General features: G+C 36.6%; 1 protein-coding gene across 8 annotated transcripts in view; it reads right to left on the bottom strand.

The window, feature by feature from the left end:
• The window catches only part of CACNA2D3 (calcium voltage-gated channel auxiliary subunit alpha2delta 3), a 481,484-nt gene that overhangs the window by 196,593 nt on the left and 267,954 nt on the right, over nucleotides 1–16,937 (bottom strand). For all 8 annotated transcript variants that reach the window (XR_010652035.2, XM_071813168.1, XM_071813170.1 and 5 more), the window contains one exon: nucleotides 15,637–15,750. Coding sequence is in view for 7 of the 8 variants with exons in the window: in XM_071813168.1 (XP_071669269.1) it covers nucleotides 15,637–15,750 (114 nt within the window). In the remaining variant the exon portion in view is untranslated. The remainder of the gene's footprint in view (nucleotides 1–15,636; nucleotides 15,751–16,937) is intronic.

Raw genomic sequence — 16,937 nt, 5'->3', positions numbered from 1 at the left:
TGAACTCAAGGAGGAAATACACTGCCATCAAGAGGCTATGGGCCTAATTTATTAACAGCTTCTGCCAGGACCATCGCAGAAAATCATACACACACAGCAGTTACAGGAAAAAAAATGTAATGGATTGGTCGATTACATGTTTACATAAAATAATTTCTTCTGTTTTCTGAATTTCATACAGTGCAGACAGGTGAAATGCAATGGGATGGCTAAATACATTAAAATATTAGCATCCCTCAGATTCTATTTAATTAATGTTGAGATTATGATCCAGACTGATAAATCATAGGATAAGAAAATTTAAGTCTCAAGTTATCTTGCAGAGAAAAAATTCCCTGTCCAATTTCAAAACATTCTATTTTTTTAAGTTTTACATTTTGTTAAGCAGTCCAGATTTTTTATGTTTTTATTTGTACCACAGATCTTGTCTACTTTTGTAATTAATGCACTACAGTGTTCCTAAAATATTACATCTCTTTATGATGACAAAGAAGTGTTAAAGAAATACTAAAACTGCTTATTTATGTCTGCCATGAAGTATATGGATTATTGGAATGGAGTACATCAGCTACTTCATCCACACTGAAAGCACGTGAAAAGCACTTCACCAACACTGAAATAATTTAATAAGACATTGACAAAGGGCTTCTAGAGTGGCGCAAAGACACCGCAAGGCTGCACGTACAAGTTTGCTGGCACTGTTCACAGCTTTGGTTGCCAGGATCCAAAACGGTGCAGAGACTGTGGATATGGTTGGACTACAGTCACCAAAGGCATTTCTTCTGGCCTTTTCACTGAGTGACCTTCTGTAAAAGTTGCGGGATAACTACTAGAAACGGCACGTCTTGCTCTCAGCAATAAGTGGTGCAGTCACGAATAGTGTGGCAGCTGCATCAAGCTACAAGATCACACAGACTGTTCCAAGATCCACTCCTGACTGTGACTGAAACTATCCTTTACAGCCCAGCCCGTAGGCTTCTGTATTTCTATCAGTCAGTGGTTGCTCATGCAGCTAAAAACAAACAAACAAAAAAACCCAAACACACACAAAAAAAACCCACACAAAAAGTGAGTCCAAATCTGTAGCCATAGTTAAGTCTTTTTTGCACTTTCAGAAAGTAGGTGAAAAATCACATTTACATTCAATTAACACATTATAAGATAAGCATAAACACTTGAATATAAATTTACACAGTTTACAGAAAGAATCGTACAAAAGTTCCTTACCAAGATGGCATAAATTTTTATGCCTCTTCCAAAATTCAGAAACATACATTCACAGTATAGATCCTTTTTAAAAAAAATCATTTCAAAAACATTGTTTCAGAAAACTTCTTATTAGAAATTATGCCTTGAAATAATCTTCTCTAGTGGGAAATATATCAGAATCTGAGCAGTTATATACCAGCAATTAAACCCGCATAGCACTTCTTCCTCTTAAAATATCAGTGAAATTAATTAAGTAAATTTGAAATACAAAGATATCTGCTTATGATGACACGGTAACCTTGCCTGTGCTTCTAATTTAATAATCCAGTCTCACTCAGAGGGCAAGTACACTTTGTACTGACACAGCTCCTGTGAGTAGGTCTGAGTCTTGTAGATACTGTAGTGCTGTTAGCACTTGATTAAATATTAATGTGGGAATGAACACCAGGTCCTTTTGCCACTCAACAACCCATTAATAACTCACTCAGGAGAAAGGAGGAAAAGACACGTTTTGTTGAGCCATTTTGTTTTCAGAATGCTAAATCCATATATTAGCAGAAAAAAAAAAAAAAATAGTTTGTTAGTAGCGTTTTTTAACATACCTATATGGCTTGCTTCACATTACTATTCCCTTATGGCTACTAAATGTTCCAACATCTAAAAAGTAGCAAACTAAACCATAAGTAAACCAGGCATTTACTCATCTATTTCTCCCTAAATGATGGAAAATATCTAGATTGTTTTCTGCAAATCTATGTTATTTCACAGATTACTTTCTGTTTAAAGCTGTATCCTATAAAAAGTGATATTAAATACAAAAAATACAGATCATAGTAACACTGAATGCTGAAATAGTTATTAAATTTCCTTCTGAGCCAACTTCATGCTCATTTCTAATGATTGAATAGAGAATATGCCTTTTCAAAATGCTTTTTTACTGATACACTGCATCATAGATGTTTCTTGGAGAGATAATTTGGCACCAACAGTTCAGTGCAAATGCAAGAAAATAACCAATTTGCCTTATAAGTAAAAATAAATTGTTTCTAAAAGCTAAAAATAACCTTAATTGAGTCTCTTCTCCAGAAGGCGAAATGAAAATTAGCGATCACCCCTTCAGTTAGCAACTCAGTTCTACACTGAAGGTCAGCCCTATTTTAGTGTCTCGGCTTCCCAGAAGGAACACCAGTGAGCGTTCAGCTCCAGAGACACCAGAGCTTTCCAGTGCCCCTCACAGCAGAGCAGGAACGATTGCCATGAAATGCCTCCAAAATTTAGAGCCAGCTACTCTGCTTTCCAGGATATTCTGGAGTCCTGTGCACCTGCATAAATAGAGATGGAGCAGTTGCTTATCAATCTTCCGTGAAATGTATACAACAAGTGTCAATAATATTAGGCTTGCATGAATGGACTAAAAGATCTTAAACTCACCAGGATGTGAAGCCCATCTGCCATTTTCCTCCTCCTGTCTCCACACAAATACAGTTCAAGCATGATTACATTGCCACCGTCCACCATTAATGACTACCAGGAAAACTCCCCCAGAAATAAAACCAAACATTAAAAATGCATGAAAGATGGCAACATTACCATCCCTTAGAGCTTGAGGTCAAGTTCTAATTATTTTTTCCCCCACTTCTCAGCAAAAGCAGCTGTGGTTATTTACACAATACAAGCACTTGCCTGTTGTATTCCTCTTCTTTTCCTAAGGGTCCCTGGTGGTTTAAGTCACATAGAGATCATGTCCACCCCTGCTAAGCAATTAGACTTAAAGATAATACTTTGTAATTATGGAAGTGAGCATTTGGCCCAAAAGAGCATATCTAAAACTTGCTCTGGTGCAGAGTGGTACAATGCTTACCAGAGTTCCCTAGACAAACTGAGGAGATTGATGGAGGGACTCACATTTTTAAGAAAGGAATTTGCCAGTTCCATTAAAGGTTCAGTATTTGTCAACTGAGAAGTTTGTTCTGGCTGGTTGGCAATGATTAATGATTGCCATCTCCTTGCCCAGGAGAAGGAACACCATTCTGAGCAACCTTTGTGAAGGCTGTGATGTGTACCAAGGGGAAAAACATCCCTATGTCCTTGCTGCTATGTGACCAAAAATGGACTAACCTCAGTCTAGCCATGTCTAATAACATGGGGAAAATATGTGAGGATTTTATTGAGAACCAAATTAAGATTTTGAAGATCATGTTCGTTATTTCCTATTGCTAATGCGTGCAGAGCACAGCCAAAGACCATGTTTTGAGTTTCACCTTTGAACACAACTGAGTATTGCATACAACACAACCATATGGAAAAAACTCACCAATTACATTGATCTAATGGCTTATTAGATGTCACTCTTGCTGCACACATAGAGCCAAGTGCATTTTTCTGCCTGAAATTGCACAACCATGACGTACCACAAAGGCATCCTCAGATGTCTGGATCACTGCTAGTTTCCATACATGACCTTTTAAGGAGAATTTAGGTCAGCCTAAATAAAACAGTTTGTTTCAAAATGGGGTGCCATATGTCAAAATGTACTTAGTCAGCCAGTATAATTTTTAGCCAAAAATTCAGTATTATCAGATATGATGCTAAAATCTCCGTACTCACAATTTTCTCATGCTGTTTGTGTATACATTTGAATATTTTGCACAAATTTGGTTTTGGTTGCTTAAATGAATCAAAATATTAAAAAACTACTATCATAGTTATTAGAATAATTCTGATATCATTGTTTGTTAAAATCTTTAGTAATACTGTTAAGTTTCCATTATGCTTTTTATGGACTAAGTTCTGTCACTTTTTTTTACTTAAATTCTAAACAGTCCCATTTGCTATGCAGATATTATGGGTAGTACCCACCATGAAATCTGTGATAAGTCACGGAGATAGTCCCAGAATAGTATATAGCTCCCATTTTGACAGGATTTACTGAATAACACACAAGAAGGTGCATAAACTACCTCTAGCTAAGAAAAGAAAAACTTTTTTCATAAGGCAGTTAACGGATTCCTTTGTCTTGGCAAATATTCTTTCCCATGTAGCAGACAAAGAGAGAAGGAAACTCCTATTGGTCTCTTGAGTAGAGCAATTTTCTAAAGAAATTCTTCTAGCAGAGTGGAACATGACAGTATTATTATACGGATCAAATCTTACACAGTGTGTGCTGCCCACATGCCAGACTTCAAGGGACAAAACGGCTGAGAGCACAGATTTTCTGGTAAAACAAGGTAAATCCAGCTAGGATACTGGATTTCCCAAACATAGATCCAGTAGAGGCAGAAATATTGTACTCAAATAGTCTGAACCCCTTTGATGAGTAGTCTCCATCAAAGCTATGAAGAGAGATTTTTAGACCCTCCTTAATCCCTGCGTGCCAGACAATGGCACGATGCTGCCACTGGACATGTTCCCAACACTGCAAAGAACTAATGCAAGTACCACTGACACCAGAGCATAGGAACAGAAGTGGGAGAAAAAGGGGAAAATAACTTGGTCTCAGTAAAAATCCACATTCATTTTGAATTCAATATAAACCATAGGACCAGACTCAAATTCTACACAAGAGAACAATGGGAATCTCAGGCTATCCGTACTCCCTAGCCACGTGTCCCCACTCGACATTGCCAGCAGTACAACTGCAAAAATTCTACGCTGACGGCGCTCCCACAAATTGGTGACTGACGAGGGACTCTTTTTCAATTGCAAGTGACACGAAATGGAAGGACAGAAAGACAATCTAACAACAGCCATTTTTACACACAGGATGAAATTCATCTTCCATGATTTTTTGTGCCTATAAAACTTGATAGCATGAACATTTGTTGAAAACTCACCCCCTAAATGTGATGTAAACTTAGCCAAAGCAAATGTTTACAGTTTTCACCCATCTTTACCACAGATGTTTCAGTACTTAGACAAAACTCTCATTTTACAGAAAACTCAGGCATTTCTTTTTCACAGTGAGAGCAAAACTAGTAAATGTATACTCAGCTAATTTCACTCTTGGAGATTAAGTTAATAGAGTAGATGGACTGCCTAGGGATTTTTCCCTTCATTTGTGAAAATAATTGAAAGCAACTGCCCACCTACTGCAGGGCAACTGCAACAGCAGTTTTCAGGTGATAGATGTTTGTAGGTACTGCAAAATCAGGGGGAAGTAGGCACTTTGAAAGAGGATTGGAATCTTGAAAAAGTGACATGCTTCAACCAACCTATAACCCAGCACTATATCAGGAGTACTGCATGTATCTGAGAACATAAGGCACATTGGAAAGGGAGGTCAGCTGCAGCTCCAAATTTTATAATCAGTTTGTTAGAAATAATATTTGGAGGCAACAACAGTCCACAGCTTGGCTTGTGCATATTGGTAATTCACACATCTCTGTACCCAGCCTTCCATGCAATACCACAGTAGACTTTTTCCCAGAAGGAAAGAAATCTGTGTAAATAGTCTGAGAAGTCCCCTTCTGATTCCCATTTCATTTACTTCCTTTTACTTCCTCCCTCTCCTATTCTTTCCATTATCCCCTTTTTACTCTTAGAAAGTCTAATAAGCAGGTGGGTCTAGAAAATAACAGGAGTTAACTTTCAGATGGTCTTCCATAATTTACAATATGTTGCACCTAATCCTTTTTTGCATAAGTTTTTCTTTAATTATTTGGGGAAGAAAAAGTCTACAAGAACAGGAGTTGAAAACCTGCTCGCTGCTTTCTGCCTGACATAGTGAATATTTATTTCAGTTTATTGATTGAAAATGCATCTTAGTTTAGTAAAGAGTCAGAGATTTAGACTCATCCAAAGTGACTGAAATATAAATGACTAATTGAAAGACCAGTATTATTAATCTTTTGTCTTTATACTTATGAAACATTCTTCCTGGTTTTACTAGTATCTTCTATTATTAAATCAGCTAAAAAGCACAGAGACAGACCATAATTGATATTACCTTGGACATTATTAAAAACAAAAAAATTCTCCTTCATCAGAGGCTGAAAAACAGAATTGTGATAGAGACTTCTTGGAAAAACTACTGTATTTCACCATTCTGTCATGTGGTGTTCTTACCAAGAGGAATACCCAGAAGCTTGCCTACCAGTTATGTCTGTTGTCTCCATTCACACAGACTTCCAAACTTTCCTTTAGGCTTCTTGACAACAGAGAGCTGTCATCTTTCTGAGGGTGTTTGTGGCAATTTTTTTCCTCAAAAAACATACTGTGATACTGTGAAAATGATAACCTGTTTCCATTTATTTTTAAGATAGGTGAACATAAAAACATTACCAGAAGTTGCTGAATATTTCCAAATTCTATTGAACCATAAGAGATATGGAAGTTGAATGTGCCATTTGCGAGACACACAATTTTCTACAAAAACAAACCCTAAGTGGCTTCTGTCTTGTACTTTCCAGAAAAGCCAGAATTAAAGCAAAACAAATGAAAAAAAATTATTTTGTATCCAGTAGTCTTCACTCTCGATCTTTATTTCTCTGTATAAACATACATAAAAATACACAAACTGACTGGGTTGAACACAGGTATGCTTCTGATATTTCTTCCTCAAAAATGGCCCATTCTAAGTATCATAGGCTCTGTAGATGTTCTAATTTATGAACCTCAATATAATACAAATTTCAAAATGTTTTAAAAATAACTATTTATAGCTGCTTCTATTTTCATAAGGACATGCTAAACAGCAGCCATTGGGACACAGATTTTACTACTACAATGGATTTTAAAGCTCTCTACAATAATGAGTCACAGATAATTCAAAATCGTACATGTTTTTTCAAGATATGAATGCCTAGTGACATAAGATAGCAGAATAAGAACTGTTTTCTAGGGCATCTAGCAATGCACTAAAGTCAGCTTCAGTGTTAAAATCTAGCAAAAGGGTTTCAAGAACTCGTAAGGGGAATGCTCTGTGACAGTTTAAATCTTCACAGAAGTCAGTGCACAAGTGTTATCCCAGAGAAACAGAACATATTTATTCAGATGTGCAAACCTCATTCTGTCAGTTTTTGCAGACTTACTGTAAGGTCAGTAGAGAGAATTATGAGATGATGGCATTTAGAACCTCACAGAGAAGAATAGGGTTTTATCAGTTTTGCAGCAGATGTCTGCAAATGGGAACAGAACACAAAGTTAAGTTTACAGAGACTGCCATGTTTTCTAGAAGTCTCAGAGTGTAGTTAATGCTGTTATGCCAGTTTAGAAAAAGTAGGAATAAATATAGTGAGATAAACAGTGAGCTCTAAATGGATATTCTATGAAATGCAGAACCACTAACACAGTTATAGATTCAGCCACTCAGAAAGAATCAGCAGACCCACAACAGAGTTCTAAAGATAGGATTGTTTGGATAACTTGTTTAGCTCTTAATTCGGTAAAGCACTTTAATGTATGCCTGAATCCATTGCTTTGGTTAGCAGAGATGTAATAATTCACATATGTAAGCGCTTTGCTGAAATTAATACTAAACTACACATATATGATCCCCTGCATGTAATGAATCTTCTGTACTGTCTTAATATATGTGCATGTATTGTGGGATTGTTCTGTAGCCAGACACCACGAAGGATAACAGAGGTACTCTGGGAAAATGGTATATATGAATAATAATTTCATATAAACAATGTCAAACCAGCAGAATTTGGCCTCTCAGAGCAAAATGAGCAAGAAATACCATTTACTGTATGTAATGGGATGCCAGCAAGAGAATACTATACCAAACATTTAACTTCCTCCCTTTGTAACATTCCCTTTCCAAACATCTCTCGAGATTTGATATTTAAACATGCAATTTACCAACCTTCTCAACTTAATGTAAATATCTAACAGAAGTTAACTTAAAGCCTCAGCCTGTAACAAAACAGCACACTATGGCTTATGTTCATTCCGCGAGAGTCATCTAAAATAGAAGTATATGAAGATGCCACTGAACAAAAAGTGATGCAGGAATGAACTAAGAATGGATCCTACAAACTAGGTAGAAATATAGTTCAGTACTCAGATGAAAATGTCTGAAAACAGTTATTTTTTTGTGCTGGTCTATAGTTTCAAAGAGTACTCATCAATTACTTACAGGCTACTGGAATTGCCATACCTCATTGGACTAGCAATGAATATAACCTCTTGGTTAGGAAATGACATAATAACCCATTTTCCTATTTGAGCCTCTATTTGCATCATGGCATGTAACTGGGAACATTCTGGCTAGTCATAAAAATATATTGAATCCTGTTAACGCTTATCTACTACCTAATATTGTTTTAGATTCAAGCTTAACCTTGCATTGAAAAAAAGGGAAAATTGAGATTTTATTGCACTGTATTCTAAAAGCTGTAACAGAGGCCTAAAACATCACAAGGACAGCTTTTAAAAACTTACTCCAAAATACATATGAAGTTTTCACTCTTCCCCGCCTGTAGAGTCAGAGCACTTAGTATCTTGTGCTCTATAGAACAAAAAGCACCTATAGAGCACACAGACTGGTAGATCTAGTACATCCTTCTTATTTCAGGCTACAGGTGAAGGAAGCAGAGATGACTGAGCACAAACCTAGTTTTGTCTCTTGCACTAACTTATTTTTCACCAAGGCTCTTCTCTGTAATGGAACCTTTAATATAGGTCCAAATAATTTCAACTGCTTCCAGAAGCCAAACTTTAAAAAGGTAATTTAGGAAGACATTCAGTCCAACCTCATCTTGAGGTTTTTTTACTATTTGTACTTTTTTAGCAATTATTAATCTAAATGAATTGATCCCAATACTATGTTAGGTCTTTGTTGTCAAATGCAACCAAATGGGTTTTATATATGCAGCTACGGTCACCTTTTTGTTGGTCGGTTACTCACAATCAACAACGTACATTCTTGATGTTTTACAGACACTGTAGATACTCATCTAAAACAGAACATCTCTGACAGCCTTCAACATGTCTTTTCTGCCTGCTGTTTTAAGTAAGAAAATGCATATGTTATAAAGAGAAGTAATTAAAACCAAGCAGACTACGAACTGTATCTTGGCTTTTAGTATAATTGCAGTATTGTTCAGTTTAAACCACACAAACTAAAATACAGTTTTTATCATTCTGTTGAAGAACTTCAAGAAATAAATGATCTCACTATTTCCTTAAGTGGATGACATAATCCTTCACAAAAAACACTATCTCAAGAATAGACATAGTTCGCAGAATAAAATGGGCATATTTGTGCAATTATTATGCCTACTTTAACTGTCTTGTTTCTGAGATAATAATTAAAAAAAAAAAAAAAAGAAGCAAGAGTTAAGACCCTACAGCACTTAAAATATCAGGTCAGGTTTTATTATATTCATTTTATGGATTAGTAAACAATCCATAAGATACCAGATACTCATTTAGATATTTATTTACAATACTTTGGTCTCTCGTTAATAATTGCTTTCAGCCACATATTTCAGTGATATGGAGTTTATGCCAGATGCAAATAGTGATTACTTGTAGTCATCTAGGCATGTTTTATGTACACATATTTTATGTTAAATTTTGGATCCCTGTCTACATATAACCCATAAAAATTAACTTATTTTTTACAAGCTAAAGTAATGATTTTTGTGTTATTGATACTCATGAGTTCCCGAAAAGCACTTTGGACAATCTATTGCAGATCATGGGTTATTCTCCATCTTGACTGCCCATTGTTTATAAGGTACTCTGTATGACTCATGGTTAATTTGCATTTGTATCTATATCTGATTGCATGACAAACATTAACAGGGTAATAGTACTTTGGATATACATTTGCATTGTGTATAAATGATCATCCCAATGAAAATTCTTAAAACATTCAGAAAGCATTAGCCACTATATGATTCTAGCCAACCATGTAACTCTGTATATGAGAGGCAGTAATCCTTCCTCTGGCAATCCACACACACCCACAGGACGAGTTTCAATTACCTTCACAAAATCATCTCCCCACTTTTTGGTTTTAAGCGCTGCAGAAAAAATTTCTTCATGGCAAATTAAATTTGCATTGGCCAGGAAAACAATTCTTAACTACTTTGAGTGTCATATCAGAGAATACAAGCAGAAATACTAGTGACCAATTCACAGACAGTATTCCAGTAGTTCTGGGGAAAACAAAACAAAACACCACAGAAACCCACCTGCCTCTTTTCCTCCTCAAGAGGGAGAAGTAATAACACAGAAGGAAATAATCTTTTTTTAAACATCCTTCCCCCCAAGAAAAAAAAAAAAAAATAGCAGATGAGGCAGGAAACTGGGGCTACAGCATTTCTGTGAGGAGTTGTTTCTCTTTATCCCAAATCAAGAACTTTTGTTTGATCTCATACCCCATCTTTCATCATACTGCAGGAGTGCCTAAAAAGATAGCAAATTAAGGTACGTTATTTCATAGTTTGAAAGGCCTATAAAGTGTCTGGACCTTCTTTTGTTCTTGAGGTAACCAGTAATAAAGCATACGGTTTGTGTATCAGTAATAACATCTGTCTCTGAAGTACTCCAGTCATTTTAGAAAAAAAAGTCAATTTAATAACATCCAGACAACATTGTACACGAGACATTCAATTTGCTGCACTAATGCTCCATGTTGCCAACATCAGCATGTTCCTAAGCTACAGAGACTTGGTTAAAAATCTGCAGAATTGTTTGTAACCTTGAAGATAACAGACACGAAGAAAAAGATGATTTGTTACCAATGTGATGCCACAACACAGCTCCCCATTTTCTTGTAGCACGTTTCCACAGCATCCACTTGATTTCATGTTTGCCTTTAGGCCAGTTTTCAGATAAAGAAAATGAAAACATGTCACGGAGGTGAGGGAAGCATTCGTTCCTGTCTTATGGCAAAATCTAAATGTTTGGGGAATTTCAAAGCTCAAATTTCAAATTACCCAAAGCTCAGACTTTAATTTCATGTACAGCAATTGATTGTCTGCTTTAAACTCAGTAAATAGACTTTTAGTTAAAAAAAAAAAAAAAAAAAGGCAGAATTATTAAAGTTAAATATTTATTTCACAGATCTCTAATATAAATGAGTGGATTCAAATAGTGATCAAGCGACCAGCAGTCAGCAGTAATGGCCAAGTATTTTCTTAAGTATTTAAGATAGCATAATGCCGTATATCACTAAATTTGCTACAAATATTGAACCTGTAAAAGTATGCATGAAAGTCCCTCATAGCTGAAGAGTTACCAACTGATTGTTATCGTCTGCAAATATATTATATTATGATGAAATCAAATCCAAATTCAGCAAATTTTGAGGTGTTGATCTCTAGATTCAATTATAATTTTAAATATTATATTTAGACCCAGAAACCTTCCAGACTATGAAATTTTTCACAGAAAGCAGGTAAAACCAGGTTTAAACACTTAAAAGTAATGGAACTATTTATTATGCAGTTTTAACAGTTCTGGTCAGACAAAGGCAGCATTAGCTCTTAGGTCCTTCCGCGTCGTGATCATTTAGCAGTAGGAATAAAGATGTTATTGCAGTTAGGCTTTGTATTTGCCCTATATGAAGTCTTAGCACTGACAGAAAACATCTTAAATCTCTGTCTTGTTGTAACGGCTCGCGTAATGGTTTTTACACTAGAATAAGGTACCTGGTGAAATATGTACGTGTACTGTTTTGCTTGGTTTCTAACAGTGCATTTGGATATAACAGTAGAAGCAATAACATATAGCAAAAGCATGACAGCCTCTGTTCCAACTGACATCAAAAAGGTATTTTGAGACTTAAAGGCTTACTCCTGAAGTTGGACATTAAAGAAGTACTGCAACTATATCATACCTGTAATTGTAAACAAAACACTGACTTGACACTATTCTTTTTAAATACTTATTTCTGCTACAAGGTGAAAACCTGTATTTTTATATGCCATGCTCAAAGCAGTTGGATTTACTGTGTCAGATTAATTGTTCTCTTTTTCGTACTTCATGTGTTAGAGCTGTCATAAATGAAATACAGAAACAAAGTTTCATGAATGAGAAAAATTATGTACATAGCATAAACTCACTTATCATGCGCGAGAATCAAGCTCCTTAAAGTGCTGGAGTGCATATACAGACTCATTAAAAAAAAAAAAATTAGATATTAACAACTTAGGTCCTTAGTCATACAAATAAAACATAGCATGGTATAAAAATAGTATCCACTATATTTACATTTCAAGTAGCAGAAGATCTTAAGAAAACTAGAGGAATTGGGTTTTTTTGGTAAGGAAGATAGGGACTCATAAAACAAACAGTAAAATTGAAGTGTTCCTCCTTTCAAAGGAACAGCCCAGAAGATAATTTTAAGTAGTATTTCCATGGTCATAATTCTCAAGCTCATACACAAAATCAGGCTGACGTCACCTTGAAAAATTCTATCACATAATTTAAGCTACTTTGGGGATTTACTTGTAGCCACACTGTTCCAAAATTATTGCAACACTATTTTTATTCAATACATTTTCAGAAAGAAGCAGCTTATGAATAAGTTGTCAGGCAGACTAAATCTACAGTGACATGTAATAACATGCTCTTACCCCTGTTTACAGACTATCTTTTAAAAACATATATATAGAGAGAGAGAGAGATGACTGGGGGAAAAAAAAAAAAAAGAATCACAGAATGTTAGGGATTGGAAGGGACCTCAAAAGCTCATCCAGTCCAATCCCCCTGCCGGAGCAGGAACACCCAGATGAGGTTACACAGGAAGGTGTCCAGGCGGGTTTTGAATGTCTCCAGAGTAGGAAACTCCACAGCCTTCCTGGGCAGCCTGGTCCAGTATCTGTCACCCTCACTGGGAAGAAGTTTCTTCTCAAATTTCAGTGGAACCTCTTGTGTTCCAGTTTGTACCCATTACCCCTTGTCCTATCACTGGTTGTCACCAAGAAGAGCCTGGCTCCATCCTCATGACACTCACCTTTTATATATTTGTAAACATTAATGAGGTCACCCCTCAGTCTCCTCTTCTCCAAGCTAAAGAGCCTCAGCTCCCTCAGCCTTTCCTCATAAGGGAGATGCTCCACTCCCTTCAGCATCTTTGTTGCCCTGCGCTGGACTTTCTCCAGCAGTTCCCTGTCCTTCTGGAACTGAGGGGACCAGAACTGGACACAATATTCCAGATATGGTTTCACCAGGGCAGAGTAGAGGGGAAGGAGAACCTCTCTCGACTTACTGACCACCCCCCTTCTAATACACCCCAGGATGCCATTGGCCTTCCTGGCCACAAGGGCACAGTGCTGGCTCATGGTCATCCTGCTGTCCACCAGGACCCTCAGGTCCCTTTCCCCTATGCTGCTCTTTGATAGGTCATTCCCCAACTTATACTGGAACCTGGGGTTGTTCCTACCCAGATGCAAGACTCTACACTTTCCTTTGTTGTATTTCATTAAATTTTTCCCTGCCCAACTCTCCAGCATCTCCAGGTCTTGCTGGATGGCAGCACAGCCTCTGGCATGTCAGCCACTCCTCCCAGCTTTGTGTCATCAGCAAACTTGCTGATAGTACACTCTGTTCCCTCGTCCAAATCATTGATGAATATATTGAATAATACAGGCCCCAGTACTGACCCGAGGCACTCCACTAGATACAGACCTCCAACTGGATTCTGCCCCATTGACCACGGCTCTCTGGGTTCTTCCCTTCATCCAGTTCACAGTCCACCCCACTACCCAATCATCCAGACCACAGTCCCTCAGTTTAGCTGTAAGGATGTTGTGGGAGACTGTGTCAAATGCCTTACTCAAATCAAGGTAGACCATGTCCACTGTTCTGCCATCATCCATCCATCTTGTTATGTCCTCGTAAAAGTCAATGAGGTTGGTCAAGCACAACTTCCTCTTGGTGAAGCCATGTTGACTGCCCCTAATGACCCTCTTATCTCTGATATGCCTTGAGATGGCACCAAGAATAAGTCACTCCATCAGTTTCCCAGGGATGGAGGTGAGGCTGACCGGTCAATAGTTACCCGTGCCCTCCTTCTTGCCCTTTTTGAAGACTGGAGTGACATTTTCTTTCCTCCAGTCCTCAGACACCTCTCCCATTTCCCAAGACTTGGCAAAAATGATGGAGAGTGGTCCAGCACTGACCTCAGCCAGCTCCCTCAGCACCCACGGGTGCCAGTTTGTCAGTGACAAACTCTAAATATGAAGAGTGAAAATACAAATAACAATTAATTTTCTTGAGATATGACCCAGCTAAGTACAATAAATACCAAAATGGGCAAATGCTGACATTGAATGGAACTTCCTTCATAATCTCTAGTTTTACATCTTAACGTATTAATTAAATACTGAACTTCCTAATCCCTTCCACTACATAAAGGCTGGCATCATTTCACACAAACGTATTATAGCTCTCCTCACAATACGCAAGTACCGATTTATCTTTGCATTCCTTTAAAGATGACAGACATCCTAGCATGTCCTGCTAAAAATCACAAAATGGATGAACTTTCTTCTTTTAGAGAATGAAGTTACATAAAAGGAATAAGAAAGGTATCTGAGGAGCAAAACAGATCTTCCAATTGCAGTTGTTATTATTCAAAATTCTCTGAATAAATACCTCTTAACCTAGAAAAAGTAGAATAGTTGCATGCCATTCTTGCTACACAAAATGTCAATAATTGACATAATATTTTCAGAAGATCAGAAAAAGATAACCAATTTCCCATTTTCTCTTGGTCAGTGATTGCTAATAGATGAGGTTTAGTTCAGGTAAACAAGGAAGAACAGAAAACAAATGTAATTTTATAAATGAGAGAAACATGACTTTTTTCCGCACAATACTGAAACCCCAGACAGCATACTCATATTGATCAATTAGCTGCTCAAATTGCACTTTGAAGAGTGAGGCTGTTGCTTCCACAGGCATATATAATAACATGGCAGGTATCTCAAACTACAAAAACTTCCTAAAATAGTCCCAAAACTTGCTTTAGCAGAAGATACAAAACAGTCTTGCCAACTGCCAATTCTGCCCCTCATTCTGCCAAACAGGAAATTTTAAAAACTGAGTACTACATCTGCTCCTTCTCCAGACATAATAAACTGTTCACTGTCAACAGTTCATACCCCTCTTTAGCTTCAAAAAGCATTGAATTATTAATGAGTATTTTGGTAGGAAAAAAAAAAAGTTTTTCTTGTTTAATGATGTCTCACAGTGGAAGCATTATATAATGGTGAAAAATGTACCCTGGGGGAAATATTTCCTTAATATCATCTTATCCTAAGTTCATTACCACAGTAAAAGGCCAACTCTACCCTCAAGCAATATCACATAAGCATCATTTTTGTCATTAGTGAAGCAGCCAGTTATCCAAAATCATTTTTTAGATCATTAAAAAGATTGTTACTGACTTTTCAATAGTCACGTACTTTATATTGGATGTGACACTATGGGTTATCCATCAAATCAAGGTGATAGCATACTTACTTTTCTGTCTGGCCAATTATATTTTGCAAATATTGTATCATATGTGTCCACAGCTCCATCAGTAATCAGCATTATGGCCTGGCTACAAATACTTCCTTGTCCTGTGTGATTGAACTGGAAAAGGAAAATTTCATTTAGTAACAGCACTCTCCTGTTAGATGAAGATAAACAGGATCGCACTGGATAAAAATGAATCTTGTCAAATCTCTATCACGCTTAGAAGTAGGTGAAAAAGTCTCAGGTCAAAAACATTATATCACAGATATTATGCAACTGAAGTTATAACTCAGTAAGATCATAACAGAACTGAAATTCGTTATATATCTTCATTTTATCAGCTTGAAAAATAAGAAATGTACACTTCACAAATTAAAAATGTATTCCTTTGTTTTAGATAAACGAGATGTATTGATGCATCTACATAGGATTTTGTTTTGATTTAAACAAAATTTTAAAAGAACAATCTACACAAAAAGACGAATGAATGACTGATAGTTTTACTGTGAAGTACAGAAGATACACCACTTAAAGAAAGACATATGAATATTCATATGGCATTCACACTCACTCAGGTTTACATTCCATATGTTATTTTCCATAAAATGTTTATCTGGGAAAACCAAGTTAGTATTTATATATTCTCAGATTCTCCTGTTACCCAAAACGAATAAATACAAATAACTCAAGTTGCTGAACAGCAGTACCTGGGCACAGGTATTTGACAGCAATCAGCATATCCTTTGGAGTATGTGAAGAAAGTTTCGTTGTTGCCCAAATGGAATTTTCTCCTGGTCAAAGAGCAAGTAAACTAAACCGAGCCATAACATAAGCTTTTGATCTCTTGATTCTGGAGTTGATGCCTTAATTTTGAACCCATGTGTCTCCATTTGCTCTTACTGCAATTATGTTCTTATTTGCTTCTGTATTATTTTATATATTCAAGGAATTTAGGAGAAAAATCCAGCTTTTAGTAAATAAATGCAATTTTTAATTGCTTTGTATGAACACTAAAAAAACCAAATCTGTGAAAAGGTCAATAAACTGGGGCATTACACACAACTCCTTATAGATTAGGTTAACATTTGATTACATGCTAATGAATGAACAATCTCATTTTATTCTTTTCCTATATAATTTTCATATTCATTACCAACTTTGAGGTCAGACAAGGCCTCCTCCTAACACCTTTATCTTGGCACTGAAAAACCAATAATTACATTGTCCCACCTCATCAGCCCACCTGTGCTGAACGGTGCCCAAAAAAGGGTGGTCCCATTTGAGAAGCTGTATTTAAATTACCT

This window comes from Patagioenas fasciata, chromosome 10, assembly GCF_037038585.1.
Source record: "Patagioenas fasciata isolate bPatFas1 chromosome 10, bPatFas1.hap1, whole genome shotgun sequence".
NCBI classification, from domain to species: domain Eukaryota; kingdom Metazoa; phylum Chordata; class Aves; order Columbiformes; family Columbidae; genus Patagioenas; species Patagioenas fasciata.
Note: the sequence above shows the minus strand (reverse complement) of the source record. Positions and strands in the feature narration are given on the sequence as shown.